We start from the raw sequence: 26221 nt of genomic DNA on the forward strand, positions 1-26221 counted from the left end.
GCCAAGATAATTATTTGTTATCATGTTTCCACACGCTCACGTTCATCATAGAGCAAAGAGTAACTCTTTTCTACCCCATATTTTCGATCTCCACCCAATTAAAATGATTATGTCTCACGCATATTCCATTTGTGGAGTCCTCTATGACTAATAAAATGCTTGATTTTTATTTCATTTCGCTTGTTTTGTACATTTTGATAAGAGTGTCTTTATCTGGAAAAATGATATGAATTTGATTAAAAAGAACTTAATTGAAGAGAAGAACTTTTATGTTCGAAAAGAGTTTTGAATTCAACTTATTGTTCTATAAGGTTCACATGTACTCCTCTTAAATAATATAGGCATGGGGGAAAAAATGACAATACGTGGGAATCGTCTGTTTCATTAGTAGTTTGTCGCTAAAATAAAGCTATAGAAGACGACTGTAAATTATCCGTATGATTCAATAATCTATGATGCAAGAACTCTTTGACTCTCTAGGCCTTAAAATCAAGAATAACAAAGGTACAAGTGTAAATCTTCAAACTTATATGCGCAGAATACTGTACTCATTTTATAGAGCTATTCCTCCTTGCAAGAATTTTCTTTGTGACATATTGTTAATGAATACAGAGTTACCATCAGATAAGAGTCCTAACTTGATGCGCGTATTATCCAATCAAGTCATGTCATACCAAGTGCTTGTTACATGTAAAAGACGATTCCGAAAAAATGGGTTAAAAAGAAATGATCGTGTTTGTTAGAGAAGAACAGCTTGTAAAAAATATGGCAATGTTTAAGTATAGAAAGCCTTTTTCTTTTGTTTTTGTACCCTTTGAAGGCTGCCAAAAAGATAAGATACCAAACTTTATTTTAGTCAAAAAGTAATCGGGAAAAAGTATCTTATCTCAGTACAACTTCAAACATGCAGCCTAACCAAGGAATGATACTACGAAAACTGTGTAAAAGTCATAAAATCTTTTTATGAAGAAGGTCTAGTACTCTGTTGTTTCCTATACTAAACTATCTATTGATTCAAACTTTATGTGTTCAAAAAAGTAATTGAATGCTTCTATTGAATATTGTTTGTAAGCGCAGAAACTGAAGAGTCTTTATTGGTGCAGTGTCCCTTTTGGGCAATTTCTTTAAGGTCTGTAAATAGTATCCTGTACATACATATACATCACATTTTCAGCTTCTTTCTTCACCAGCTTATTAAACAGTTCATAAATAAAGATCTTTATTTATACATCCACATACAACATTCTATTATCTATTCTAAAAAAGAGTCATTGCAATTGATTTAGGAGGTGGCTGCCTTTACTTCTTCTTCTTCTTTAAGGACATCGCTCCATACATTTTCGACATCTTCTTTCTTTACATCCTTAAACACAACTTGATAAACGTCTTGATAAGTATCGCAAGGAACACCAGTTAAACCTTCTTTGATGTATTCGGGTAATTCATCCCAATCGGCTTGGTTATCCTTAGGGAACAAAATAGTATCTACCTTGGAACGCTTGGCTGCAATCGTCTTTTCTTTCAAACCACCGATCTTTAATACTTTACCAGTAACGGTCAATTCACCTGTCATGGCAATATTTGAGCTGACAGGCTTGTTGAGAGCTAAAGAAAGTAAGGCAGTGGTCATGGTGACACCGGCAGAAGGTCCATCCTTTGGTACGGCACCAGCAGGGCAATGTAAGTGAACCTTAGCTTTATCGAAGAACTTGTTCTTGGGGAAATGCATAGCCATCAATGATTTGGCATAAGTGTAGGCAATGCTTGTAGATTCCTTCATGACATCGCCCAATTGACCAGTCTTTGAGAGATGGGGTGTAGATTTGGGACTAAGGGAGGATTCAAGAACGGATTCAATGTAAAGCGAAGAGCCACCCATACTTGTCCAGGCCAAGCCCATAACTACACCAGGAGGTGTTTGGTCATAAAGACGTTCAGCTTGGTAGACTTGAGGACCAACATAGTCTTTCAAATTATCGCTTGTGATATCGATAACAACATCCTTGGACACAATGAGAGGCTTTCTTGTCTCTTCTTTGACTACTGATGTCTCTTGAGTCTCTTCCTTCTTATCTGTCGCTTTGTCTTTTTCTTCTTGCTTAGGGGTTTCAGGTTCTTCTTCACCAACTTGTTTTATGACTTGGAAGGCAGCCTTTCTAAAGACCTTGTCAATGTGCTTCTTCAAGTTACGCACACCGCTTTCACGGCAGTAGCTCTTGATCAGTGTATCAATGGCTTCAGAAGTCAAGTTGACATTTACGTTTTCAAGACCAGCAGCCTTCTTTGCGGTAGGAGCCAAGTATTTCTCAGCAATAGCTGCCTTTTCTTCAGCAATGTAGCCAGATAATTGAATGACTTCCATACGATCCAAAAGTGGGCCAGGAATAGTATCAAGCACGTTAGCTGTGCAGACAAAGAGAACCTTGGACAAGTCTACGGGAACATCCATATAGTGATCCAAGAAGCTGCTATTCTGTTCAGGATCCAATAATTCCAGAAGTGCAGAGGATGGGTCGCCTTGATGTCCTTTGCCGAGCTTATCAATTTCATCAATCAAAATCAAGGGGTTTTCAGTCTGAACTTTCTTTAAAGCCTGAATCACTTTACCAGGCATAGCACCCACATAAGTGCGACGATGACCCTTGATTTCAGCTACATCCATCAAGCCACCCACAGAGAAGCGGAAAAATTCACGGTCAAGAGCACGGGCAATACTTTTGCCAATGGATGTCTTACCTACACCAGGGGGGCCGGAAAGACAGAGAATCTTTCCTTCAACAGTGCCTCTTAATTTACCGACAGCAATAAATTCCAAAATTCTATCCTTCACGTCCTTAAGACCATAATGATCTTCATCCAAAATACCAGTGGCACGCAACACATTGTAGTTTTCACGAGAGCGTTTTCCCCATGGAATTTGAGTAATCCAGTCCAAGTAATTGCGAGTAACGTTGAATTCTGAAGCGGCAGGCTCAAGGTGAGCGAGTTTGTTGATTTCCTATCTTGGGTGTCAGTAACTTCCATAAGCACATTTTTGTTTCTCACCTCGTCAAACACTTTCTTAACGGTAGCAGGCATGGCCAGTTTGCTGGCTTTTTCCTTAAAGCCCTCTACTAATTTGTCCTTGCCATCGCTTTCCAATCCCAATTCTTTCTTGATGCCTTTCAATTGTTCCATCAAGAAATATTCTCGTTGACGTTTAGCAATCTTGCTTTCAACATCCTTGGAGATCTTGTTTTGTAATTGAGCATTCATTAATTCCTTTTTGAGTACAACAAGCGACTTTTGAAGTCTTTCTTCTACTGGTAAAGTCTCCAATACTTCTTGAAGTTCTAGAGCCTCACCTGCAGATACAGCAGCAGCAAAGTCGGCCAATTTAGAAGGCTCGTCAAATACATTACCAGCAGACTGTGACATGGAGAAACTGGCAATCTGATCTCTGAATAATGGATTCAAAGAAGCAATTTCCTTGAATACAGACACAATTTCAGAAGTGACAGCACGGATGTAAGGGCTCTTTTTTGAAAATTCAGGCTCTACAAAATTATCAACGTTGACTAAAGAAACAGCATAATCATCAGCTAGGAATGAGGTAGCATATTGTGATTCTTTTGTATTGTTTTCAGCAGCAGCAGCAGCTTCTTCCTCAGACAAGAATTCTTTGGTACAAAAGTAAGTAATGAAAGTAAATTTAGCAATGCATACATACCTGATTTTTGAGCAACTGTTTTTTCTGGCTCGAATTCGGACTCTGCTTTCTTGACAGCCTGTTCACTCTCATTGACAGCAAGTTCTTTTTTTGACGTAACTTCTTCTACTGCAGCAATTGTGTGTTTTTCTTTGATTGGTAAAAGTTCATTGATCTTGATACGTCTGTGAGGATACAGAACTGCAGTTAGTCCTGTCTCTTCCTTTCCAGACGATGCAGGAAATACACTTGTAATTTGTGCAAATACACCCACTTTATGAACTTGATCAATATTGGTGATCGTGTCTACATCTAAACCTTCGTCCTTCAACAAGAATGCACCGACATAAGGTTGACCACGCTTCATCAATTCTTTAATAGCTGCAGTAACTGAAGGTTCTTTGATCACAACAGCTTTATAGAATCCAGGAAACAAAGGTCGACCAGCAATTGGAAGAGCCAATACTTGAGGATATACTTCGGGCACGGTTGGTTTCTGAAGCTGGTTATCCACTACATCCCAAGAATGATTCTTTCCTGATTTCCCATCATTCCCGCCATTATTACTTCCATGGCCTCCGCCTTCGCTACCACCAGCATCACTTCCTCCATTGCTTGGGGGTGGTGGTTGGTCCGAAGGGTTATCTTTTGGATCACGATCACGTAACTCGACTGTTGATAAAGAGGAAGCAGTGCGACGTAAGCCTGCTACGTTGCGAATAGGTTCAAGTCCAATGCAGACCGAGCGGTTCTTTTTTATGGCTCCAGCTACACCTTGGCCACCCCAGATAGATACGTTACCTTGACTGCGGCTTGTCGAGAAAGAACGCAAACTCAAGGGTTTTGTAGATGCAGGCGATTGTAGTTGAGACCAGATAGCCTGGTTTACTTTATTCCGAGGTATTGTTTTTGAGACGTGAATAAGAAAAGTATGATTCATACTTAAAAAGAGAAAAGAAAGAAAGAAGGGTGAGAATACAATAGAAAGATAGAGCAAACAGGATAAAATATATACACCCCACAAGTTATTATGTTATTGGAGCGATCTTTGAACTATGCTTTGAAGTGAAATCCAGTCATTAGTAATCAAAACTGCATACGCGTTAAATGTTCATCGTAGCAAAAGGAAAAAACGATCAGATAAGCAATGATTATATAATGTTTTATTGAATCTTTTGAAAGGAAACGTTGTTTTATGAATAGAAAATAAAAGTGTTGAACGGTATATTAAAAAAAACATGAACGATAAAATATATAAAAAATACTAGAGACTTTTTGTTTAAAAAAGTACTCAAAGAATGTGTTGAACATATACAAAAGGCGATTTCGTTGAAGGAAAAGCCAAGAATAATAGAAAAATGAAATAAAGAAATGTACAAAAAAAAATGGTAGGGGCTTTTTTTTATGTCGAAACATGCTTGATTTTATGATTCCTGTTGAGGAACAAGGATGGATCGTAAGATGGCACAACGACGCTCAAGCATACCCAAAAAACCATGCATTTGTTGGACGTTCATGCGACTAAGCAATGTTTTGAAGCGAGTATCATCAATTTCAGCCCATTCCTTTGATTGCACAGCAACTGGAGGAGTGGGAGGCAAAGCAGGGGCAGCAGGGAAAAGAGCAGGAGTAGTAGCTTCAGAGCCACGGGAGTTGGTGACTTTGCTAGGTCGTCTCTTTTGATCGCCCATACCTTCTTCTGATTCTGATTCTTCACGAGGACGCTTGGGAGAACCGACGGAACCATTTGTTGCTACACTGGATTGTCTACTTTCACGGCGAGCCTTTACAGCGCTAGCATGTACCCCACATGTCATACAAAATACCTCACCATTTTCATTCTTTGTCCAGGTAGGAGAATTGGTTTGGTGGCAGTGGGCGCATAGTTGTTGAGCATGACTCAAAAGAGGACGAAGCAAGTTGACAGCAGCCTCGGCAGTAGTAGTAGAGATGTTGGTGGTAGGAGAATTAAGAGGCGAGGTAATAGCGGAAGAAGTGATGGTGATAGGGGATGGTTGCTTGGAGGGTTGCTGTTGTTGCTTTTGGCGAACATGAAGAGGACGATGAGTACCGTATTGCTTAAAGTAAAGACCACAAGCATTACAAAGAGAATGAGCTCTGTCAGGGGTACGACGCCAGAGAGGAGTCTTGGTGACATGGCAGTTGTGACATTCTAATTGACGAGGAGGTCGATAAGTCTTGGGCTTGCTTAATGCTGAAGCATTGGTAGCGGGTCGAGGAGCAATACCAGCAACATCGATAGTAGCAGCAGGAGAAGTAGTATTAGCAACAGCAATACTATTGTCTTCTTCAAACTTGACAAATTGATCGAGATTTTCCAATGAAGTGTTACCAGTAGTGCTGTTCACATCGTTCTGTTGATACATGGCAGCGAGTGATTGGAGTACAGACATAGGAAGATTTTGCAAGACATTGGGATCAATTGAAAGGCCAGAGTTGTCATGAGTCATTTCAGGACTGTCAAGGGAATCTGCTGATGAAGCTGGAGAAGGGAAATTTGTTTCAATGACAGGCGAGAGCTGCTGATGGTCTTGAAGGAAACTGGATAAAAGATGATCTTTTCCAAAGATATCCGAGGAGGAAGACAAGAGCATGTAGTCGTCAGATTCAGTCATGATGATAACAAATATATAAATATAAACAATAAAAAAATATAAAATAAAAACGCTACTAGGTTAAGAGTAAACGTTTATATAAAAACAAAAATTAGATTTTTAGTTTTATAGGGGTTTGGAGAGAGTGGTGGGGTGGCTTTAGGATAACGCGTCTACCAATCTTCAATACAGAAAATCAAATATACAGTACGATAAAGAAAGGAAAAAGGGAAAAAGAGTTGCAGTTTAAGCACTCTTTTTATACAAACTTTTTTTAGAGTCGGGGGTATGAGTAACGTCCATGGATTGGAGTGCCGCTTCTATAATCAAGAACCATAACAAGTTAGGTTTCTCGAGACCAGTAATGGCAGTCAAGATAATCACTTTCTTTTTTGCTGTTTCTCCCCTTTTTTCAAGAGCAACTACATCATATGATAGTCAATAACTTATTTTCTTTTCTCTGGTCTTTTTTCATTCATTATTTAAACTGTAGTACATGAAGAAAAGTTTTTTTTGTACAACTTTGCCTTTTTTTTATGTATATTTAAGTTTATTGTGTATATGTATGGACATATATAAATGAAGACTATATATCAAGGAATAAACGGCCATGCTTTTAGAATATAGAAATCTAATAAATGATAGGCAATCCTATGTCTATTTCATTTTCTTTTGGTCAACAATGAGTCACAACTTGAAAAGTAAATGATTCACGACCAATAGTAGAAAAAAGTATCAAGTCCTGCAGCTTACGATTGGAGCTGCTAATCAATTCTCGATCCGCCTTGTTTGGTTTTCATAAGACATGTATGTATCTTATCGGTCCAATCGTAGTATTGTATTGCAAGTGGTACAAAGATATAACTAGTCTCAAGCGTCAATTAGTACCTTTTTAGAAAGATACCAATTCATGAAATATAGCCAGTAATGAGGACATATAATTCGTTCATAGATAAAGAAGAAGAGTGGTGGAATGTGCAAAAATTTGAAAAAGAAAACACCTTTTTTTTGTTTTGGGCTGCGTTAATGTGTGTAATCATAATAAGGTTGTGTTACTATCTCATGATACAATCTCGGGTGCTGTAGTTACATGCACGGGCATTTGTTGTTCATAGGGAAAGCTAGGTCTCAAGCAGACAACAGAATATCTCAAGTTTGCATATGTACATTCTTGTTTGAAAGAGACAATTGAATGAGATAGAGAAAAAGAGGCACTAAAACTCCATACGAGCGCGGAGAAAAGAAGTTCACGTTAAAGGGTTCCTTAAAAACCCTTTCTCGATCATGGAAAGAATTTGAAAATAGAGTTTTTTGTTATTGTAAAGCTCTTTTATATTAATACAATCTATGCTTTCTTTCCTTAAAAAATCAATTGCGGTAAATTAGCTCTCTTCTATACAAAATCATTTAGCAAGGGTTCCTGAAATTAGCTTTGACTGCAACTTTGTATGACCAATGAATAAGTTCCCCGTAACATTCAAGGTATGACAGGATCAGAGTTAAAGACTTGTTTATATTCTGATTAAACATGATTATGGAGCAAAGGCTTTTGGATTCTTGATCGCTCGTTTAAAGTTGAGTGGAGATTGTTCATGAGTCCCCGTGATCATTTTAAGAGTCTTTAGACTTTTTTGGTGAAAAAAAAATCAATCGCCTACTCGACTAGATCAAACAGCGCACAACAAGCCATACTGTCATTTGTTGGAGCCTATTGTACGTTATTGATTAGCATATAGTATATGTTTGGTTAATAATTTAATGTTGCTATTTGAAGAAAAGGGAACTCTTCTTCAATGCTTTATATCATTGCTCTAATAGTTTTCGATGTTGAAGCATCGAGAACAAAAGGCGACTAATTAAATATCATCAACATGATATACATCTTAGTACAAAGGTATTAGAAGAAACATGAATCTTTGCAAATTATAAACATGTTTCACTTGACATTAGATACAACGAGATTTTCCTTTTTTTTTATTTTGGGAGATGAAATATATAACAAGTGAAGGAAAAGAAAGAGAGGGGTATGCAGAGACTATGTATATGTATATGTCTAATTGTTCATGAGAGATTTCAAAGTTTCATAAGAAGGAAAGAAGATGCCACAGATACCAAACCACCAAACACTTCTAGGAATGGCACCTGCAAAGAAAGCATTGTATGTATCAATCGACTTTCTTACTGTACTAGCACCAGTACGAGACCAAGAGCGAGAAATCATAGATTTAGCCATTTCAATTACTGTTACTGATTGCACAGACTCTTGAGCAATCATACGTGTACGCAAGACATCCATAGGTGTAGTGAAATAACCGGCTAAGAAACCACTTACGCCACCATACACCACACTACGCATAGTGGGAATATCAGCTTCTAACTCTTCAAAAGCAGCACCTGCCACCACGCCTTTTTGTTTCATGCGATATTCTCTTGTCTTTTCAAGTGCTTCGCGTACTGAGCGGTGATGGAATGCCTTGAAGTTTTCATAAGATACTAGTAAAATGATCATGAATGGAGAATCACGAGCAGCAATAGCCCAAAATCCTCTAAATAAGCCCTTAGGACCTTCTTCCATTAAAGTTTGGCGGATGACAAAAGCTGCGTTGGGTTTTTGATTTAATGCTTTGTAGTGGTCGATTTGAAGCTTGGCTGTAATGACTTCACGAGGTACTTTGATGACACTGGAAGCCAAATCACCAAGAACGGCAGAAAGAGCGGTGACAGGGATGGTGAGTGCGTTTTTTTCTTTTGGTAACATTCTGGATTTACAATATTCGTAAGTGCTGAAACGGGCACCGCCTTGACCAGCAGCACCTAAAGCAGATACAAAAAAGCCTTTGCCGAGACTATGAAGAGTTGCTCTAGAGAAAATCACTTTACGCCAGTTGCCTGTATTATCTGCCTGAATTCTAGTCTTAATGGTGTCAAGGGGATGCATACAGGCATAAGAGAGAGAAAGGCCGATGGCTCCAGAAGTAAAATTAACTAAGGGAAATATGTTAATATATTTGTACCGATTTATGTTCTATATATTTACTTTTGAATTGTTCAGGTACTGAAGCCATTATATTTTCTGTGTTTTTTGGTAAAATGAAAAAGTATTGAAATAGAGAAGAAAGGAATGTTAGATATACATTATGAAGGGGTTTATATGTATAATCTAAACGCATACATAGATAACAGAGAAGTCCTGATTAGCCTTTCAATCAATGGTGACTCATGTTCTGTCCAATCATATTCCAGGCCAGCTTAATTGTGAATCCTGTAGGCAGATTGTCAAGTTAAGTCATGTTGATAATCCATTATGATTGGATCAATGAGTTTATTTTTTTTCAAATTAAAGAGCTTTTTTTCATGCGATAAATAACATAATCACCATCCGAAAATAAGTTCTTTTATATAGGCAGCAAAACCAGCATCAATTGCACTCTTGTCACGAACACTAATACCCGCCTTGCCACTTCCTAACCCATTCTTGCCTAAAGTGACAGTTGATTTCAAAATTCGGTCAGATTCATCAGCTGAAACAACCTTTGTGTATTTGATAGGTGCTTCTGGCATTGTTTCATCAAGAGTGACACCAATCAAATAATTCTTTGAAATAACAATGCCATTACTTTGAAGTGCAGCAGCAGCACATTCACTTCTATCGTAAGTGATGGTGATCCAATTGCCAGGTGTTTGTTCATATTTTTCAATTTTGCCATATCGTGTAAAGTGCTGAATGACGTTGCCGATCAAGTTAGCAGGGTATCCAAACACTCGAATTGTGCATGTATTTGTTTTTTGTTGTACTTCAGGTACACTATATGAAACAGTTAAAATAGACAACAGGACAAAGAAACATACATTGTCTGTGTTGATGTGGAGCCTAAATCATTTGCTTAGTAAAAAGCGGTTGGAAGTAGAGTTTTGCTTTACCTCTTGATTTCTTACTAATATTGCCATTACCAAAAATACCTCGGTTTGCATCTTCAGGTCCTAATGAAATTCTCCTAATTACTAAGATCAGATACTGGAAGGAATTTTGCATGAAATATCCATTTACTTTTTAGGTATTTCGAGCACTTTTTCTAACTTTTTTTCAGGAACTTTGTCTGTGGTCTATATAAGCAGTTGGTCACGGCTCTTTTTCTCTTTGAAATAGTCTAGTACCTCTGAAAGAATACGTGAAAGTCTTCTGTTACCATAGCCAATTGAAGTAGTATCAGGCTTTGTAACTTCCATTGGTGCGATAGCATTTCCTTTTTCATTTTCTGGTGTATGAACAAAGAAAGCAGGTGCACTACATGACACGTCATTCTCTGGAACTAAAGCCATTGAAAACAGTGTATTTGTATTATTATTTATAGTATTGTTATTTTCAACAGTAGACAAAGGCGCAGTTGCTGCTGTTTGGCCATTTTGAGAGTTATTAGGAAGCAACTCTGCAAACGAAGTTGCTCGAGAAAGAGGGCCAGCTGACATATTAGAGTTTTATGGCTTGACTAGTACGTATCAAGTCAAGAAAGAAGAATGATGGAAGAAAAAAAAGATGCTGTACAAACTGAAGTATGAAAACAAAAGTCACGTTAAAGCTTCCTTTTATGGTCGATACACAACCGCTTGATTTTGACAAATTTTACAAGAGCTAGTGTATAGCTATCTGGATTATTTCTGAATGTATCTTGAGGAATTTCGGTCTTACAGACATGTTTTTTTTTGCGACATTGTACACTAAGAGAAACTTTGCAAACGATGAAACAAATATATTTCGCTACCATTCGATAGTGGATTGAGAGTGACCGCTGAAACCTCGGGGACTTAAAACTGGACCTTAAAAGCATCAATATGGCCTTACTTTATTTCTTTCTCCCTTTCTATATATATATATAATGACCAACACTCAAAAGCTTCGTATTCTTTGTTTGCATGGCATGGTTCAAAATGCCTCTGTTTTCCGTAAAAAGACAGCTGTCATTAGAAAGAAACTTGATAAAATTGCTGATATGGGTAACTAGGATAGCAATTTGAGTAAAATAAGTAACAACATGCATATTTTGTATTAGTCTACGTCACTGCACCTCACTTAATCCTTGACCCAAAGTATACTTCGGAAGCACACCGTGCTGCTGCTGCTGACGAAAATGCCCCTGAAGGTAAAATAAAACAAAAAATAAACAAACAGTCGGTCTCTTAACACTTCCTTTTTTTTATGAAATCATATAGAGGAGAAACCATTTGGTTGGTGGCAACCTTATAGAGACCAACAAACTGAAGAAGGCTTTTATCAAGGCTTTAAAGAATCGATTGAACGTATCAAAGAAATAATGATTAAAGAAGTATGTTGCACAACAAAAAACAAGGGAGAGGCTAAATTACATTAGGGTCCTTTTGATGGTGTCTTTGGCTTTTCTCAAGGCGCCTGTCTTGCTGGTGTATTACTTACCTTGCTAGAGAACCGTGATGCAATGCCATCTTTGTTTGGCCCTGATTTCAAACATCCTAATTTCAAATTTGGCATCGTTGCAGCAGGCTTCAAACCTTCTCAACAAAGAGCTACTGAGAATATCTGGAGCCATAAAATTTCTACTCCTACGCTTCACATGATTGGTGAAGAAGATAGTCTAATTACTCCTGAACTTCAACAAACTCTTGTGGATCAATGTATTGACCCCGTTGTCCTTCGTCACTCTGGAGGGTAAGAATGGCTTTGTGTATCCATTGATTATATTAACCTGTTTGCATAGTCACGTTGTACCCTCGAATGCTGCTGCTAGAAATGAGACAGTTGCATTTGTATCCAAGTTCGTAAACTAGGTCTTTTCATTACCCTGTAGATGTACTTTTTTCATTTTAGACCATTAGAAAATAACATTATCATTGCCAAAGAGATAAAGAAAAAGGACTAGCACATAAAAAAAATGATCTGTCTTTTTGTATATCTTATTTTTTTTTTTTTTGACCCAGGTCAAAAGGAAGAAAAATATATGATCATAAAAGTGACATCAATGTGTTTCTTGATTCTTATCTTGCATTATTCATTTAAAATACCTGTTCTTTTTTTTTTTTTTTTTTTTTTTTTTTTTTTACTTTGTATACGACAGAATGCAATGCTATTTTGATGAAAAACCTTTAGACTTGATGTCACTTTATTCAGGTGATATCAAAACTTCTTTTACTATTGAACCCACAAGGCCAAAACGCCATCAAGTGAAAAACGCATGTGGTATGTCTTGTTTTCATTATGCATAAGCTAACACAATTATAGTCAATTGTCAAAAAGTTTGTAAGAAATGCGATGATGGTAGGCCATGTCAAAGATGTATCAAATACAACATTACAGATACATGTAGAAATTCGGCACGAAAAGAACGCCGAAAAGGTATCAAGAGAGGATCTTATGGTCGAAACAACAAACGAATACAACGGTATGCACATGATTCAAACAAAAAACCAGGCAACAGTCTAGCCATGCCCTTGTTTACTAACAACCATGAAATAACCAACACGCAGACAATAACTGTGATACCAGATAGCCATGCTATGAAGAATGTTACACCACCAACATCATCTTTTGCCATGGGAGAAGCATTTAATACTTTGCAAAATGAAATCATTTGGCCAACGTCCTTTCTTTATGACTTCCCATTACTTGAGCAGATACAACTACCTATGGAAAGTAAATTTAGCAATGACATGAATCTCTTAACTGTGAGAAACATTCAAGCCAATGCTATTGACACCATATTGCAGCCACAAATTGATTGTTTACTGAGCACAACCTCTCAACTAGAGAAAAGCAACCACAATATTTCAAATGTTGGTTTGCAACTGTATGGCAACCACGTATTACAATCACGAAATCTTTTGTGATACTGTTACTTGTTCTCACTTTTTTCATATATAGCCAAAAAGGAAAGACAAAAGCGTGACGGACACGTTGATTTCACCAACTTTCTGAAAGGGAAATGTACATTTTGCACTAAAGCGTATAGTATTCAATAAATATACACAAATACCGGGTTTCTTTTGAGCCGTCATACTGAAACAAATCTAGCCTCAAAGAAAACGAGTTTGCTAGTATGCTTACATAATAAGATATCATGTACAATAGTCCGCATTTATCGAACACAATAAAGATCGCTATTTTACCAAAAGGATTACTTTTCAATAAAAAAGAACCATTTCATTTGCCAAAAGAATTAGCTATTATGCGTCGATTTTCTTCACAATTGCATCTTTTTCTTTTATGTACATATTTCACTCTGCGACCGACTCACCTAGAACCCTATACGAACAAAGCATGATTTCTATTTTGCTGAGCCTGATCTTATTGTTTTCTTGTTGCTTATTTTGAACTGTTTGTTACTCAAAATTAAGGGAGATGCATGGGTTTATGTCTTTTGTTCGTTTTCTATTGTGATTTTCATGCATGTTATGTGTAACATTTTGTCTGCAAAATAAAAACTATCACCAAGCTTTTTTTATAGAAATATAAAATAACAAAGATTTTCATTTGAATGTACAAAGATATAGTTAGATGACCAAAAAACTGTGATGTGTTCTTATATAGCACTTTGTTTGTAGTTCGAAATGACATACCATTCTTCTCCAGACAAAAAAGGACTAATCCAGTTCTGTAGTACAAAGTTCGATGACTAGATTAGGTGTTCGGCTTCATATAAACATAGCGATACTTTGACATGACATGATTTTTTTTTGAATTTGTATCGATCTGACATTAATAAAAAGTTTATTATCAACGGTGTCATATACATAAAAATAAAAAAAGGGAGAAGAAGAAGGAGGAGGAAATCTTATTAATTTACAAAACGTTAAAATGAGTGAGTGGTGTTAAAGGAAAGAGAGGTGTTGTAAAGAACCATTTAGCTATAATAAAAAAGAACAATATCACTGCAAATTAAGATGAATAAGTAACATGAGAATACATTGGGTTTGCTGGATTCATAGAAGAACACTGGTATGGGTATTGTGGGTTTGGTTGAGCTTTACCCCATTGAGTTGTTGGGACAGATAAGGGATGGTTCATCTCAAATACTAGAATATAAGTTAGAACGATTATTCAATATTATTTTTTAAAATGGCTTACAGGCATAGGTCGATAAGTCATTATACATCATTTGTGCATTATGAGCTTGTTGAATGTCTTCATTGGATATATTGCTATCATTATCGTCTTCTTGTTGGGTAAACCTTGAGGATGAGGAAGAAGAAATAGAGGGCATCATATATTCTAAAGGACCAGCTACTGAAAGATCATTCTGATGACGATTCCAGTCCATTCCAACAGAATACATCACATTCAAGTTATCAGAAGAATAAGAAGCCATACGACTACCCATTTTAGTATCTGTACTAATGGAAGTAGCAGGTGTGGAGTTTGCAGGAAACTGTTGTTGACGAAGACCAGGAGGAAATGGGGCAGCGATGGGAGAAGAGGAAGACACGGGAGGAGTGATGATACCACTTTTTGATTTTTCTTGCTGAGCCATGCTGATTTGGCTCATTAGGCGCTTATTTTCATTTTGAAGTTGCATTATCTGATATTGATATCGATCTTCTTTTGACATGTTTTGCTTGACCCAATCAAGGGCCTTTTCAACAATTTGACCCTTAGATGGACGTCGATGATTTTGAAGATTAGGAAGGGCTTCGGCCAATTGTTGAAATTTGGAATTGAGACATTCACGACGAGCACGCTCAATAGCATTATGCTCAGCCCTCCTTTCAGCTTTGTTCAATGATGTTCGACGGCTACATGTCTGTGTGTTAGAATAAATAGACTTTTTGTATTTTATACAGTACCTTCTTGAGTTGTAGTTTCCAGGAGATTCTATATCTTCAGATTCTATTTGATCAATACACTCTTTCTCATCCATATGTGGAGAAGATTTGGTAGAAGTAGCGATTGAGATTCTTCTCTGTCTCGCTTCTTCATGAGCAGTAGCAGCAGTAGCAGCAGTGAGACACATATTAGTAGGGTATTCATTGAAGAGTAAAAGGAGCTCAGGATCACCTGTTGAAGGCTTTTGTCCTTGAGCTTGTTGACAATATGAATACATGATATACAAAAAAAGAGTGAATAATATAAGGTTAAGAGGTAATTGATGATAGAAAATATAAGGGAGAAAGAGAGAGAGCGAAAGAAAGGAAGAGATCGAGATGGGAAAATAATGGGTTTTTATACTGTTTTTTTTTTTTTTTTTTACCAATGCAATGAGGATATACTTTATCTCGCTCCCTTATTGTTGCTGGCTTGTAACTTTGATTCAAACATTATTAAAGTGGCGAAGCGAGGTAGGACCGACTTCCTTAAACTACTAGACTTCATAGACAACCTATAACACGGCTCTCTTTCACCTTGGTCACTCCGAAGGACCCATGACTATTTTTTGTTTGATTTGTTAAACAATGTATGTGATGCCTTTTACTAACAGAGTAAGTGTTACTAAACTAAGTTTATGAGCGTTTGATAATTCATGCAATTATTTATATAATCTTCTCGAAATTGTTCTATCTTTCTAGAGCTGTTTCTTTTTTTTTTCTCCGAATTTTATAAAGTTAATCTGGGAATCAATAGACAGAATTTACTATGGCCCGTTCATTGAGTATAAGGTGAAACCATTGACTGATTTAAACCCCAGCTCTTAAACATACAAGGAACTTATAAGGAACGTCTGTATGACAACGCGATAGCTTCGAACCAACTTTTGAAAAAAATCTACAGCTCTGTAGGAATCAAGAAGGCCGTTGTACGATCACGCGCCCGTGCATTTACTGACGAGGTTAATATGTGTGTGAAATCTAAAGTTCTTTACAACAAGTAACTTTTTGGACAATCTGTGGTTTTAAACTCCAAAATCCACACTTTTGGTTTTGGTTTAATGCTGATCTTTAGCACAACCTAATACTAAGTTCCATATTATATAATCTAGTTTTAAAATACACTGTAATTTGATGATCCTGATTCGGCTGAAATCTTTATAATTAATAATCATTGCAAGCACTTTAAAATAGGAAGGAAGATAGACTGTAAAAAAAAATAACTTTGCAAATACAATCTCAATAAAAAACGCATTTGATCAATTGTAGTTTAGACAAAAAAAAGGATAAAACCTCACCATTCAATCAAGCCATTTATTAGCGAGAGAGAAGGAGAAAAGAGATAAATTCTTGATCGATCTTTAAGCAAACTTCAGCCATCCAGGAAAAAGATGAAAAGTGCACTTTGTTTCTCCTCTCTCTCACAGAATCAACTAACTTACCCAGTAAACCGTTTGACCCCGCAGAACCGAACGATTTCTCTCCTAAATTCCAAAAGTAGCATTGAAACATGTCCAATAAGTTATATAGTGGTATTGATCTAGAACCCAACTTTTTTTTTATGCATTTTCTTATTTCCTTGATCAGGAAGAGGAAAAAACAATAATCCGAGAGAGCGGCAAATGTTAGTGTCAATAGAACCCTTTTATGATCGTCGTAATTTTATCAGCCTTATCAGAATTAGGGGGCATGACAATTACTTTTTAAAGAAAAAAAGCTCATTTGCTCTTCCTGAATTGTGTTGTTTTCTATATGCTATTTTCTATAGCTCTTTTCTTGCCGTTGTTTGTTGTTGCTGTTGATTTATAGAGTTGAAATACAGCTGACAAACAAAAGATATAAATAACAGTGAGAATAACTGTTTGTTTATCGGCAACTCATCCTTCTACTCTTCCCCATTTTAGATTTTTCTAAGTGAACGATAGAAATCTTATTTACTTGAATAATAAGCAACACAAAAATAAACAAAGCTTGTCTTGAAACTTTAACTTTCTTCTTCTATCATCCAAAGCTATTACCACGAATAGATTGTTTCTTTTCTATTTCTTTTTTAAATAAAAGGTTAATGAGGAATCGATAGAAAAGTGACGCTTTTGAATTTAACTTACAGTGTAACGATCAAATATTCATCAGAACGATCATGTAACGCAGATTTACTGATAGATCGCTTAAAACCTGTGAATAACATCTATAAAAATGTCTCCGTTTTTTAGGATCTATGATGTTCTGGCCAGTAGATGAGGACATCTGGCGGGAGAAAATTTGTACAAAAGATATGTAAGATCTGTATTAACTCAGTAAATTTGATATTTCTAAATTTTATCACAGACATAATGGGAACCTTATGATGCAAAGAAAATCAATAGCCATGCATAGATCTCTTCTAGCTTTGATATCCAACGTTGTCTTCTACAAATAGGTTTGCAAAATGCTTAAAATAAAAATTTGCCAATGAGTTGTTCATTACGTACATGAGCGTTAAAGCTGTAAGACTACCACATCTTAGCGTTCGATGTGGCTTACAAATGTTTGTTAAGTAGTAACAAACTCTTGGTTTATTTGTACAACATTGACAACTTAAGTACGTTTTCTGTTAGTTTCTATGCATATATATATAGCTATAAATTGCTTCATGTGTCCAACATGCGCAAAGTAATGAAGGAACCACATGTGTTTACTGATAACATTACGACTCCGTGGCCTTTGATTTATATACTACATGGCTTGTCAAACCAAAAAGTAAACATCAACTAAGGCTGTTTAATTGGCAGCACAGACCTATTTTTTTTTTTATAAATAACAAAATGACGTATAAATCACAGCTACACAAATGGTTTGTACGTGCAACATGAGTTACTTTTATAGGTGGTCGCACGATAACAACTGCATATTTAAAACTTTATTGTTTATCACTAAAATGTTGAGTATAGCAACTGTTTATCGTATTTTTGAGTTTGCTAAAGAGAAAGAAGTCATAGAAGCGTTTTGGTGTTCTGTTACACTTGATAAATATACCAACTAGAAAGACTAGTACGTGTTGAGTCAAGGATGGTTCTAGAAAGTAACAAGCTGCAATCAGAATAGTCTGATCTTTGATTTTCGCCGAGAAAAGAAGCCTTATGAAAGTAGAAAAGAAAAAAAAGAGAATCAATGCCGTTGATCATTATCTATGTTAATTCTAGACTCTTACCCTTTTCTAAATATTGGGCATTTAAATAGTAAACACACAGATTTTTCAGCTCTTCTTTCACACACTATTTATACAACAAATATAACAAACTCTCATTAGCATGAACTTAAAATTGGTTACTAAGTGCAAATATCCCAAAAAAAACAAGCCTTGAAAGAAAGAAAAAAGAAAAAAGAAAAACTACACTTTTTCACTTGGTCAGACTTTGAATTTATGAATAATCCTAGAATTCGTTTTTCTGCAAAGATCAGAATGTATTACAGAGGGCCATTTAAAAAAAAAGCCATCACAGCAATACAATGGCAAAGCCTCATTATCTTGACAGACACATTTTATACTATTGAAAAAAAAAAAAAAAAAAAAAAGACGGTTGATCAACTCTTTCAAAAATATATTGTCGCATTCTTGGCCATAGTATGCACTTTGATGTACTAATAAGCTGCTACATCGCTCACAAATTGTGATTTCGTAGAGAATAGAAGAGTGACAAGGATGTGTAGTTTGATACAAGATACCTAAAAAATAAAAAGTAAATTTAGAGGGTTTTTGGGACAGGGTAAGGATTCATTCTATTTATAGCTGGAACTGTAGACATCCAAGCAAGACTACGAGAGTTATATAGCATCACACACTTCTAATAAAAGTCTTACAACTTATACTTGTACTGCATCGAATATATCGTTTGTTACTTTTCTCATGAGGTATTACACTTTATTATTATATAGTAGAAAACAACGAAAGAAAGAAAGAGAGCACAGGCTACGTTTATGGTTCACAAAGGATTCTATAGTTTAATTATCAATAATATTTAGTTTAGCTAAGGATCGGCAGAAACTATAATGAATGAGCACTAGTTTGATTCTAACAATCACTTACATTGCCTACTATTACGCTTGGTAAATCGAAAATGTCACGCTTAATGGTAAAACAAAAAGTACAGGGAACTACTCTTTTTGTGGGGCTCATTAGGATGCATGAGCTGTAGACAGCAGAGTCTGTATTGTCAAATGCATGCAGAGCATATTTTTCCCAATACTCGACAGCAGAAGGATTACTCATTAACTAAACGTTCCGTGAGTACATTCTTACATGCATGAAAGTATCTACGTACTTCGTATATGTATGTCTTCTTGCTTAGTATTGCATCACGAGACCATTGTGTTAGCAATGAAAACTCTTTGCCTACTAATGCAATTTCACCTGTTCTTCTCCAGACTACAGTTGGTGTACCAGAATAACTAATCAGTTTTTCGTATTCCTAATTTGAGTCAACATCACACTCTTTTCAATTTGATATGTATATACTTACTAATAAGGTTCTCTGTAAACATTTTTCTGTAAATATTAAATCATCCTCGGTTAAGTTCATCATCGATGCTAACACTGAAGGTCTAAAAAGCGCAAGCGCCTTACTTATTCTCATTAATTCATCTCTTCCCATTCTATAAGTTGCGATGGATTAAATATAGGTGTAAATACATAGGCATATAACGACTCCTACATTAGTTTTTTTTTTGATTGATACTTTACTTTTGTCGTACATAGTTGATAAGATAATGGTAGCCATCAGCATAACTGAATGGTTTTATGGAATTGGAATAACATTGGCTGTAGTTACTTGTATTTTTTTGTAGAAATTGTTTCTTGTACGAGACAGGTGGGGTTGTCAGCACACTGTGAGACTTGGGACTATTCTCGACCTTGGTAACAGTGATTGTTGTAGGATCCATTTGTTGTTGTTGAGGAGAATAAAGAGTAGGATCACCTGTTAAGTAGGACACAGTGGAAGATGTGTACGACGATGCTGGCGGAGTTGTGTTTGCGTTATTTTGTAAAAGAGGGTTTGAACTATTACCGCTGCCATTGTTTGAGGATGAAGCAGGAGGGCTGCTTGCCCACACGCTATTTGTTAAGCTAGCTGAAGAAGGACTTTTTGTGTTGTTGTCTAAGAATTGAGGTGATCCAAGCATGTTGGAAAGGATTGAGTATTCTAAGTTGGTTGCATTTGATCCAAAGCCATAATTCAGGTTGTTGTTGGTGTCTAATCCAAGCAATTGGCTTGTATTAAACAAATTAGCTGAATTGATTTATTAGCTTTATGGCGCATCATAAAAAAAACCCACCTCCATTCAAAAAGGGTTGTTGTTGTGATAAATTGTTAAATGCACCGTTAATGAGTGAGCTTCTTTGTTGTGTGTATCTATTATCATTTGAAGTTGAGCTTATATTATCAACTTGTAATTATTTTTAATTGATCTAGACCAAATATACATAAACGATGCCTTCTTCACTTACTATCTGTATCTTGGAGGTACTTAGCTTTCTTTCTTGCGCCGTCTGTACAAGTGTTTGCCAGGTCTCGCTTAATACATCGCTGACAAGGTCTGGCTAAAAAAAGAAAAGAAAAGGGAGAATGAATTATTATGAGTCATTAAAAATGGAGTTTTTTTCTTTTTCTTTTTCTTTCTTTATTGATTTGATGAACGTATTACTTACAATCATCACAAGTTAAGTGTGCCTATGATTACGATCTGTTTGTGAGTCATATAATAGCAATGGTTTTTCTTTTTATACCTTTTGACAATGTATACATGCTCTAGCTGCTTTTTTTTTACGTTGACCAGGCTTTTGTTGTGTAGAAGTTGTAGGAGACATAAAGTACAAAAATAGGGCAAAAAGAAAGAAAAGCAAGAAAAAAGGGAAAGAAGGAAGAGAAGCATTGCGAATCTTAAAAAAAAAAATGAAAACTGCAATTATCAATTCGTTTCCCGAAAAAAATTCCGTCAAGATACTCTGTGCTTTTAAGCCATTTAAATGTTCGATATTAAAAGCGAGTAAAATCCTAATTGGCTAACTCGAACTCTCAGTAAAGAACAAAGTACTTAATAACTGCCTTTACGTGGTAATGGAATCTACCATGGACCGTAAAACTATCAAAAAGCTCTAGACTTTTTAGATTATATCAAAGAGAAAAGCGTTGCCGCTGTTAAAAAAAAAAAAAAAAAAAAAAAAAAAAAGAATAGTTTACTGTAATTAATTTACAAGACTTAATGTTTAGGTTGCTCTTCAACATGCGGTTGTGTCTCATCGAATTTACCAGGATCGCCGGGTCCTTCTTCTTCTTTTGAAGCAGGGTTTTCTTTGACCTCTTTGACTTCTTCAATAAAGATAACACCAAACTTTTGTCCTTTGTTGTAAGTGTATTGCCAGGCAAATGAAATAAGAAAAACAACACCGATAAAGACAATCAATACAATAACTTTTGTATTGATACTGTAGACAACACGATGATAGCGATTGCCATCCAAAATAGATTTAATACCAGCTAGATATCCTGTATGGGCCAAGAACTCTATACCAACAATAAAGCAACAAGAACCAGTAAATGCGAAAGTAAATAGTAAAACATATCGCTCTGCAAAAAAGGTAATAAATGACATAAACACAGGCAAAGCAACTAGGAACGCGGCTCTTGCGACCACCTGAGTGATCAAAAGATCAGATCGACAGCAGAGTATATACATAGCCAATGCAAATCCACCTAGAGCTAGGTTGAAAATATTTAGCATTCGATTTTATGTATATGGCTCCTACCCCCTACTAAATAAATAGAGACATTCCAGAAAATTGCATAGATAATGGCACCCAAGAGACCTATTCCGGCAGGAACAGCAATTATTGTGACATCGTTATTGACATAACCATAGTATGGCTGATTGTTGGTCATACCAACCCAAGTAATCAAACCAAAAGTTAAGAAACCACATACAGCTAATGTGATTCTAAATGATCGAAAACCAAAGACCATGAGGTAGAGGCCTAGCACAATTAAGATAGCACCTACAACACCATTTTGAGGCGTAATACCGTTACCACCATAAATTACCTCTATAGTGAATGTTAGTAATTTGTATGCAAATTATACTTTATTCTACCTGGATCTGAAGAAGCTGGTAAATTGGTTGGTGTGTGAGTAGCTGTTGAAGTAGCTGTTGTCGTTGTGGTCGTGGCTGTTGTTTTAGACCCTCCAGAATTGTGAAGATCAATTAAATCTCTTTTATCATTATTATAAGATTTAGTGGCAATATTTATCACATTGCCTTTGTTTATAATAGGTGATGCTGATGCAACAACAAGGAATGTTATTGATACGATCAGCAACAATGAATGTATAGAAAACTTCATTGGAAATACAATAGTAGAAAAAAAGAAAAGAAAAGTTGTACTCTTTCAACAAAGCTCCTTCTTTAACTATTGTTATGGTCTTTTTAAGTTAAATTCTATTTCAAGTCGACCTTCAACAACATCTTCCTAAAATAGTCATTGTTATGATTTACTTACATTTACACATTAGGCTTTGTGTAGTATATATTTTGTCATAATTAAACGTGTAGCAAACATACCGTATCATCCCACTATTTGATTGCCAAGGAAATTTTACACTATTGAAAACTATACTTGAGTTTTCTTTTAAAAAAAGAAAGGTATTGTGTTACCAATATTGTTTACAGATGACTCTTATACATTTTTATTTTTATTTTTCAGCCTTTATTATATAATGACTGCTGTCACAGCAGTAAGATCAATTAGACAGACAATCAATGGCGTAATATTATTTGATCAGATGAATCAAAGTTCTGTTTTTCTAGCAATTCAGACAGAAGAGTGTCTCGAAAGATTGGTGAGCGATACGAGGAGGCTCACACCGTCTCAAAATTAAAATGAGGAGGCGATGGTGTTATGGTCTGGGGGTGCTTTTGACCTGAGGGTTTTGGGCCTTTGGCAATTGTTGAAGAGGACTCCTTTAACTAGGATGTATATGTCAATATCTTGATCCAGACATTCCATGCTTGGTTAATGATGCTCACTGCAACTCAATGCAGCGATTTCATCGTGCAAGAAAATACTGCCACTTGTCGTACGGGCGCCTATGCTCGATGGTGGAAGAACATTCATCATATTAAGTGTTTTGAGCACTGGCCTGCTCAAAGTCCTGATCTGAGCCGCATCGAGCATATTTGGAGTGCCCTTGAAAAGTTTGTAGACAATAGACGGTTCGAGGCTCACAATATTGAAAACCCTAAGTCGATACTTCGACAAAAGTGATCAAGAACACGTTGCACGCTTGGTCAGAAGCATGAAAAGCCGATGCCAAACGGTGATTGATGCAAAAGATGATCACACCAAGTATTAGTTCTTTTTTTATATAAATGATCTAAACTTTTGTTCTACACAATTTACAGTGCTCATCGTTTATGCTTTAGGAGACTTCTTCAAGGATGAAAATTACGCAATTTTTCTGTCTTCAGAAATTCATTTAAAAAGGTACGAAAGCGAAATCTGTGTGATTAAAATCAGAGATACTGCCTTTAATTTTTATCTATGACTTCAATTCAAATTTATTGATAAACAAAATTTACTTTGCGAAAAGATAGATGCCCTGAGTTAGTCCTGTATTGTACTTTAATATATTGCTGTTTGTGAAATAGAAAACCCCTATTATTTCATGGGCTTGTCCCAAAATGTATTTTTATTTGCGCAACTATTCCCCGGTAGCGCAAAAAGGAAATCTCTCAATCTATTACGACAGCGAGGCTATGGATGCGCCAGAGTGTAATTCTAAGATATCTAGTAAGAAACATGTTGAATTACTATCGAGTATAGTCGATTAGTCAGCTAGAAGGCCAATGTCTGTAAATGAGAATTGTAAAGGTCTACTATTGAATATCAAACTCGTAGAGCTTTCTTCTACTGCTCTCATATGTTAGATGGATAATTGTCTGGAGTAAGATTAGGAATAATTCTCGAAAATTCTCAATTCTTCCTCTAGATCTTAATCCCTTAGTATTATGACCACTACACAACTATTCCTGAAGACGCGATATTACTTTTTGGAGACATTGTATCACGTCAGATAAACCTGGAAATGGGGAGACGCTGTATTTAAATATAGATAACAGACTAAAGCTTGATCTGAACACACTATTACTTTCCTTTTTTTTTGTTCAAAAAGAATTTGGCTCGAGATAGACCTTGTAAACAGAAGTATTTAGCTTGTAAGACAAAGCAAATGTCACATAATATCGCATCAAGTCTGCAGTGCTTCAAAGCGAACGGTGCTTGTATTGAAATCCTCTTTGTTCCACCAAGATAGATAATGTAGACAGTCACCGTGACCGCATAAATGCAACTATACCTTCAAAGAAGCAGAAGTATTTATCCAAGTATACCTTGAGGTATTTTCGTTCCTCTTCTTTTTTCTTTTCTCCCACTCTCACTTTATAATGGACGCATCAATAACAGACCATGAACCTGGAAAACTCGGGAAGTTTGCCTTAAGGTTCATGTCCGAGAATTCATTTGGTTACAAAATATTCTTTGGTCCGGATCCACATAAAGTTCGCTTTAAGGTTGTATTGTTACTGTCCTGCCTGTCCCTTTTACAAGCTGTGGTATGGGTAGCTGTAGTCATCGCTTTCCGCCCTTATCCTTCCATGATGGGTACAGGTGCCCTTGCCTATACACTGGGTCTACGACATGCTGTGGATGCTGGTAAGTTATAAATCATGTTGATCTATACCATACTAATAATGCTGTAGATCATATCTCTGCAATTGACAATGTGACTCGAAAGTTGCTGAACAACAATCAGCATCCTGTTTGTGTGGGCTTGTTTTTCTCCTTAGGGCATTCAACTGTTGTTTTTATCACATCCATCATCGTTGCTGCCACGGCAAATGCAGTGGCCAATAACATTGACGATTTCTCAGAAATCGGTGGTTTGATCGGTACCTCAGTTTCCATTGCATTTCTTGTCTTGATTGCTATTCTAAATTTGATTTGTATGATTGGTGTGATCAAAACTATGCGACAGGTGAAAAGAGAAGGTGTCTATACCGATATTGATGTTGAAGAGTACTTGAGTAACAGAGGAATATTGGGCCGTTTCTTTCGCCCTATATTCAAGTTCATCAATGCATCATGGAAAATGTACCCCTTAGGCTTCTTGTTTGGTTTGGGCTTCGATACAGCCTCTGAAATCACCTTGCTAGGTATCACAGCTGTTCAAGGTGCAAATGGAATGTCAATGTGGCTTATTATTTTGCTTCCAATTCTTTTTGCTTCAGGTAAAGCAAGCGTTGATAGGATTGACATATTCATTTCATTGATAGGCATGGCATTGATTGATTCACTGGACAGTATACTCATGCTTTTTACATACAAATGGGCTTACATTAACCCTGTCCGAAAACTCTTTTACAACTTGACTATCACATCTATTAGTGTCACTGTTGCTGTGATTGTGGCATTAATCGAATTGTTCTCATTGATTGGCGAACAGCTTGAACTGGATAATGGATGGTGGCAATTTTGGTATTTTCTTTCTGACAGTTTTGAGTGGATTGGTATCATTATTGTTGGTGTATTTATTGTTACTTGGGCTATCAGTGCCGTTGTTTATCGCCTCACAGGCTACAGAGATCTTGAAAAAGAATTTGATGAATACAAGCCTCATAAAATTAAGGAAATGATACCAAAACAAGGAAAAGCTAAAGATATAGAAGAAGGCATTTCTCCTGATAAGGACCAAATAGCCGTCGATTCACAATCAAAGGAGATTGAATCTTTTCAAGATCTGAAGAAATCATCGCTATGATCTTTACAAAATTATCTTCTATACACCAATACATGTAAATAAAAATCAATATTGCTCGAGACAATGAGTAATATTTGTATATAGCCAGTTTTTTTTGCGATTGATACGTTTGTTTTGGTATAGTTAGGCATGATCGGACAAAAGAAGCAACCCATCTTATTAGGTTCTCCACATCCGTGTATGAAACAATTACCTAAGTTTGTTAAATGATTGGTCGGTTTCCAAAATCCGAGGAAAATATCCCA

At 36.2% G+C, this 26221-nt stretch overlaps 10 protein-coding genes across 10 annotated transcripts; 3 read left to right on the forward strand and 7 right to left on the reverse strand.

The window, feature by feature from the left end:
• Positions 1-1216: 1216 nt before the first annotated feature.
• B0P05DRAFT_508921 (ATP-dependent protease La) lies at positions 1217-4732 on the reverse strand. Its single transcript, XM_051575578.1, has 3 exons — positions 3710-4732; positions 3046-3659; positions 1217-2998 (listed from the first exon to the last, which is right to left on the reverse strand). Exons 1-3 carry the CDS (start codon positions 4626-4628, stop codon positions 1283-1285), a joined length of 3249 nt encoding a protein of 1082 aa, XP_051435771.1. The 5' UTR covers positions 4629-4732; the 3' UTR covers positions 1217-1282.
• A 97-nt stretch (positions 4733-4829) lies between these two features.
• B0P05DRAFT_538963 (uncharacterized protein) lies at positions 4830-6510 on the reverse strand. The gene has a single exon (XM_051577900.1). It carries the CDS (start codon positions 6322-6324, stop codon positions 5113-5115), a length of 1212 nt encoding a protein of 403 aa, XP_051435772.1. The 5' UTR covers positions 6325-6510; the 3' UTR covers positions 4830-5112.
• Positions 6511-8249: 1739 nt separating this feature from the next.
• Positions 8250-9403, reverse strand: B0P05DRAFT_538964 (mitochondrial carrier domain-containing protein). Its single transcript, XM_051577901.1, has 2 exons — positions 9341-9403; positions 8250-9288 (listed from the first exon to the last, which is right to left on the reverse strand). The coding sequence occupies exon 2, from the start codon at positions 9059-9061 to the stop codon at positions 8357-8359; it is 705 nt and encodes a 234-aa protein (XP_051435773.1). The 5' UTR covers positions 9062-9288; positions 9341-9403; the 3' UTR covers positions 8250-8356.
• A 164-nt stretch (positions 9404-9567) lies between these two features.
• B0P05DRAFT_538969 (uncharacterized protein) lies at positions 9568-10845 on the reverse strand. The gene is made up of 5 exons (XM_051577902.1): positions 10459-10845; positions 10352-10407; positions 10225-10298; positions 10153-10174; positions 9568-10108 (listed from the first exon to the last, which is right to left on the reverse strand). Exons 1-5 carry the CDS (start codon positions 10768-10770, stop codon positions 9676-9678), a joined length of 897 nt encoding a protein of 298 aa, XP_051435774.1. The 5' UTR covers positions 10771-10845; the 3' UTR covers positions 9568-9675.
• On the forward strand, positions 10846-12337 carry B0P05DRAFT_489889 (serine hydrolase FSH). Its single transcript, XM_051575304.1, has 5 exons — positions 10846-11295; positions 11352-11441; positions 11512-11624; positions 11670-11983; positions 12033-12337. Exons 1-5 carry the CDS (start codon positions 11178-11180, stop codon positions 12100-12102), a joined length of 705 nt encoding a protein of 234 aa, XP_051435775.1. The 5' UTR covers positions 10846-11177; the 3' UTR covers positions 12103-12337.
• Positions 12338-12363: 26 nt separating this feature from the next.
• Positions 12364-13489, forward strand: B0P05DRAFT_538984 (uncharacterized protein). Its single transcript, XM_051577903.1, has 2 exons — positions 12364-12511; positions 12554-13489. The coding sequence occupies exons 1-2, from the start codon at positions 12391-12393 to the stop codon at positions 13156-13158; spliced, it is 726 nt and encodes a 241-aa protein (XP_051435776.1). The 5' UTR covers positions 12364-12390; the 3' UTR covers positions 13159-13489.
• Positions 13490-13997: 508 nt separating this feature from the next.
• Positions 13998-15513, reverse strand: B0P05DRAFT_538989 (uncharacterized protein). Its single transcript, XM_051577904.1, has 2 exons — positions 15112-15513; positions 13998-15060 (listed from the first exon to the last, which is right to left on the reverse strand). Exons 1-2 carry the CDS (start codon positions 15366-15368, stop codon positions 14382-14384), a joined length of 936 nt encoding a protein of 311 aa, XP_051435777.1. The 5' UTR covers positions 15369-15513; the 3' UTR covers positions 13998-14381.
• A 3499-nt stretch (positions 15514-19012) lies between these two features.
• B0P05DRAFT_489893 (uncharacterized protein) lies at positions 19013-20991 on the reverse strand. Its single transcript, XM_051575305.1, has 9 exons — positions 20894-20991; positions 20816-20837; positions 20615-20707; positions 20443-20553; positions 19850-20396; positions 19629-19761; positions 19431-19577; positions 19196-19381; positions 19013-19153 (listed from the first exon to the last, which is right to left on the reverse strand). Exons 1-9 carry the CDS (start codon positions 20972-20974, stop codon positions 19133-19135), a joined length of 1341 nt encoding a protein of 446 aa, XP_051435778.1. The 5' UTR covers positions 20975-20991; the 3' UTR covers positions 19013-19132.
• A 375-nt stretch (positions 20992-21366) lies between these two features.
• B0P05DRAFT_468413 (uncharacterized protein) lies at positions 21367-22504 on the reverse strand (the record flags this gene model as incomplete). The annotated part of the gene is made up of 3 exons (XM_051574432.1): positions 21367-21866; positions 21914-22207; positions 22255-22504. 3 exons carry the CDS (start codon positions 22502-22504, stop codon positions 21367-21369), a joined length of 1044 nt encoding a protein of 347 aa, XP_051435779.1.
• Positions 22505-24556: 2052 nt separating this feature from the next.
• Positions 24557-26068, forward strand: B0P05DRAFT_539031 (high-affinity nickel-transport protein-domain-containing protein). The gene is made up of 3 exons (XM_051577905.1): positions 24557-24871; positions 24919-25446; positions 25492-26068. Exons 1-3 carry the CDS (start codon positions 24604-24606, stop codon positions 25974-25976), a joined length of 1281 nt encoding a protein of 426 aa, XP_051435780.1. The 5' UTR covers positions 24557-24603; the 3' UTR covers positions 25977-26068.
• Positions 26069-26221: the final 153 nt, after the last annotated feature.

This window comes from Gilbertella persicaria (genome assembly GCF_025201335.1).
Source record: "Gilbertella persicaria strain CBS 190.32 chromosome Unknown B0P05scaffold_16, whole genome shotgun sequence".
Classification (NCBI taxonomy): domain Eukaryota; kingdom Fungi; phylum Mucoromycota; class Mucoromycetes; order Mucorales; family Choanephoraceae; genus Gilbertella; species Gilbertella persicaria.

Excerpts from the sequence above, each read along its gene's own strand:
- B0P05DRAFT_508921 (XM_051575578.1), bottom strand. The coding sequence starts at position 4,628 with ATGAATCATACTTTTCTTATTCACGTCTCAAAAACAATACCTCGGAAT. Across the intron at positions 3,660-3,709 it reads AACAGTTGCTCAAAAATCAG|AATTCTTGTCTGAGGAAGAA; the intron begins GTATGTATGCAT and ends TTTGTACCAAAG. Across the intron at positions 2,999-3,045 it reads TTAAGAAAGTGTTTGACGAG|GAAATCAACAAACTCGCTCA; the intron begins GTGAGAAACAAA and ends CACCCAAGATAG.
- B0P05DRAFT_538963 (XM_051577900.1), bottom strand. The coding sequence starts at position 6,324 with ATGACTGAATCTGACGACTACATGCTCTTGTCTTCCTCCTCGGATATC.
- B0P05DRAFT_538964 (XM_051577901.1), bottom strand. The coding sequence starts at position 9,061 with ATGTTACCAAAAGAAAAAAACGCACTCACCATCCCTGTCACCGCTCTT.
- B0P05DRAFT_538969 (XM_051577902.1), bottom strand. The coding sequence starts at position 10,770 with ATGTCAGCTGGCCCTCTTTCTCGAGCAACTTCGTTTGCAGAGTTGCTT. Across the intron at positions 10,408-10,458 it reads TTTCACGTATTCTTTCAGAG|ACCACAGACAAAGTTCCTGA; the intron begins GTACTAGACTAT and ends CTGCTTATATAG. Across the intron at positions 10,109-10,152 it reads TCCACATCAACACAGACAAT|TGTACCTGAAGTACAACAAA; the intron begins GTATGTTTCTTT and ends TGTTTCATATAG.
- B0P05DRAFT_489889 (XM_051575304.1), top strand. The coding sequence starts at position 11,178 with ATGACCAACACTCAAAAGCTTCGTATTCTTTGTTTGCATGGCATGGTT. Across the intron at positions 11,625-11,669 it reads AAGAAATAATGATTAAAGAA|GGTCCTTTTGATGGTGTCTT; the intron begins GTATGTTGCACA and ends AAATTACATTAG. Across the intron at positions 11,984-12,032 it reads GTCCTTCGTCACTCTGGAGG|TCACGTTGTACCCTCGAATG; the intron begins GTAAGAATGGCT and ends CTGTTTGCATAG.
- B0P05DRAFT_538984 (XM_051577903.1), top strand. The coding sequence starts at position 12,391 with ATGCAATGCTATTTTGATGAAAAACCTTTAGACTTGATGTCACTTTAT. Across the intron at positions 12,512-12,553 it reads TCAAGTGAAAAACGCATGTG|TCAATTGTCAAAAAGTTTGT; the intron begins GTATGTCTTGTT and ends ACACAATTATAG.
- B0P05DRAFT_538989 (XM_051577904.1), bottom strand. The coding sequence starts at position 15,368 with ATGTATTCATATTGTCAACAAGCTCAAGGACAAAAGCCTTCAACAGGT. Across the intron at positions 15,061-15,111 it reads GGAAACTACAACTCAAGAAG|CCGTCGAACATCATTGAACA; the intron begins GTACTGTATAAA and ends ACAGACATGTAG.
- B0P05DRAFT_489893 (XM_051575305.1), bottom strand. The coding sequence starts at position 20,974 with ATGTCTCCTACAACTTCTACACAACAAAAGCCTGGTCAACGTAAAAAA. Across the intron at positions 19,382-19,430 it reads AGAAGACATACATATACGAA|TTAATGAGTAATCCTTCTGC; the intron begins GTACGTAGATAC and ends CGGAACGTTTAG. Across the intron at positions 19,154-19,195 it reads CAAGCGTAATAGTAGGCAAT|TTTCTGCCGATCCTTAGCTA; the intron begins GTAAGTGATTGT and ends CATTCATTATAG.
- B0P05DRAFT_539031 (XM_051577905.1), top strand. The coding sequence starts at position 24,604 with ATGGACGCATCAATAACAGACCATGAACCTGGAAAACTCGGGAAGTTT. Across the intron at positions 24,872-24,918 it reads ACGACATGCTGTGGATGCTG|ATCATATCTCTGCAATTGAC; the intron begins GTAAGTTATAAA and ends ATAATGCTGTAG. Across the intron at positions 25,447-25,491 it reads TCCAATTCTTTTTGCTTCAG|GCATGGCATTGATTGATTCA; the intron begins GTAAAGCAAGCG and ends TTTCATTGATAG.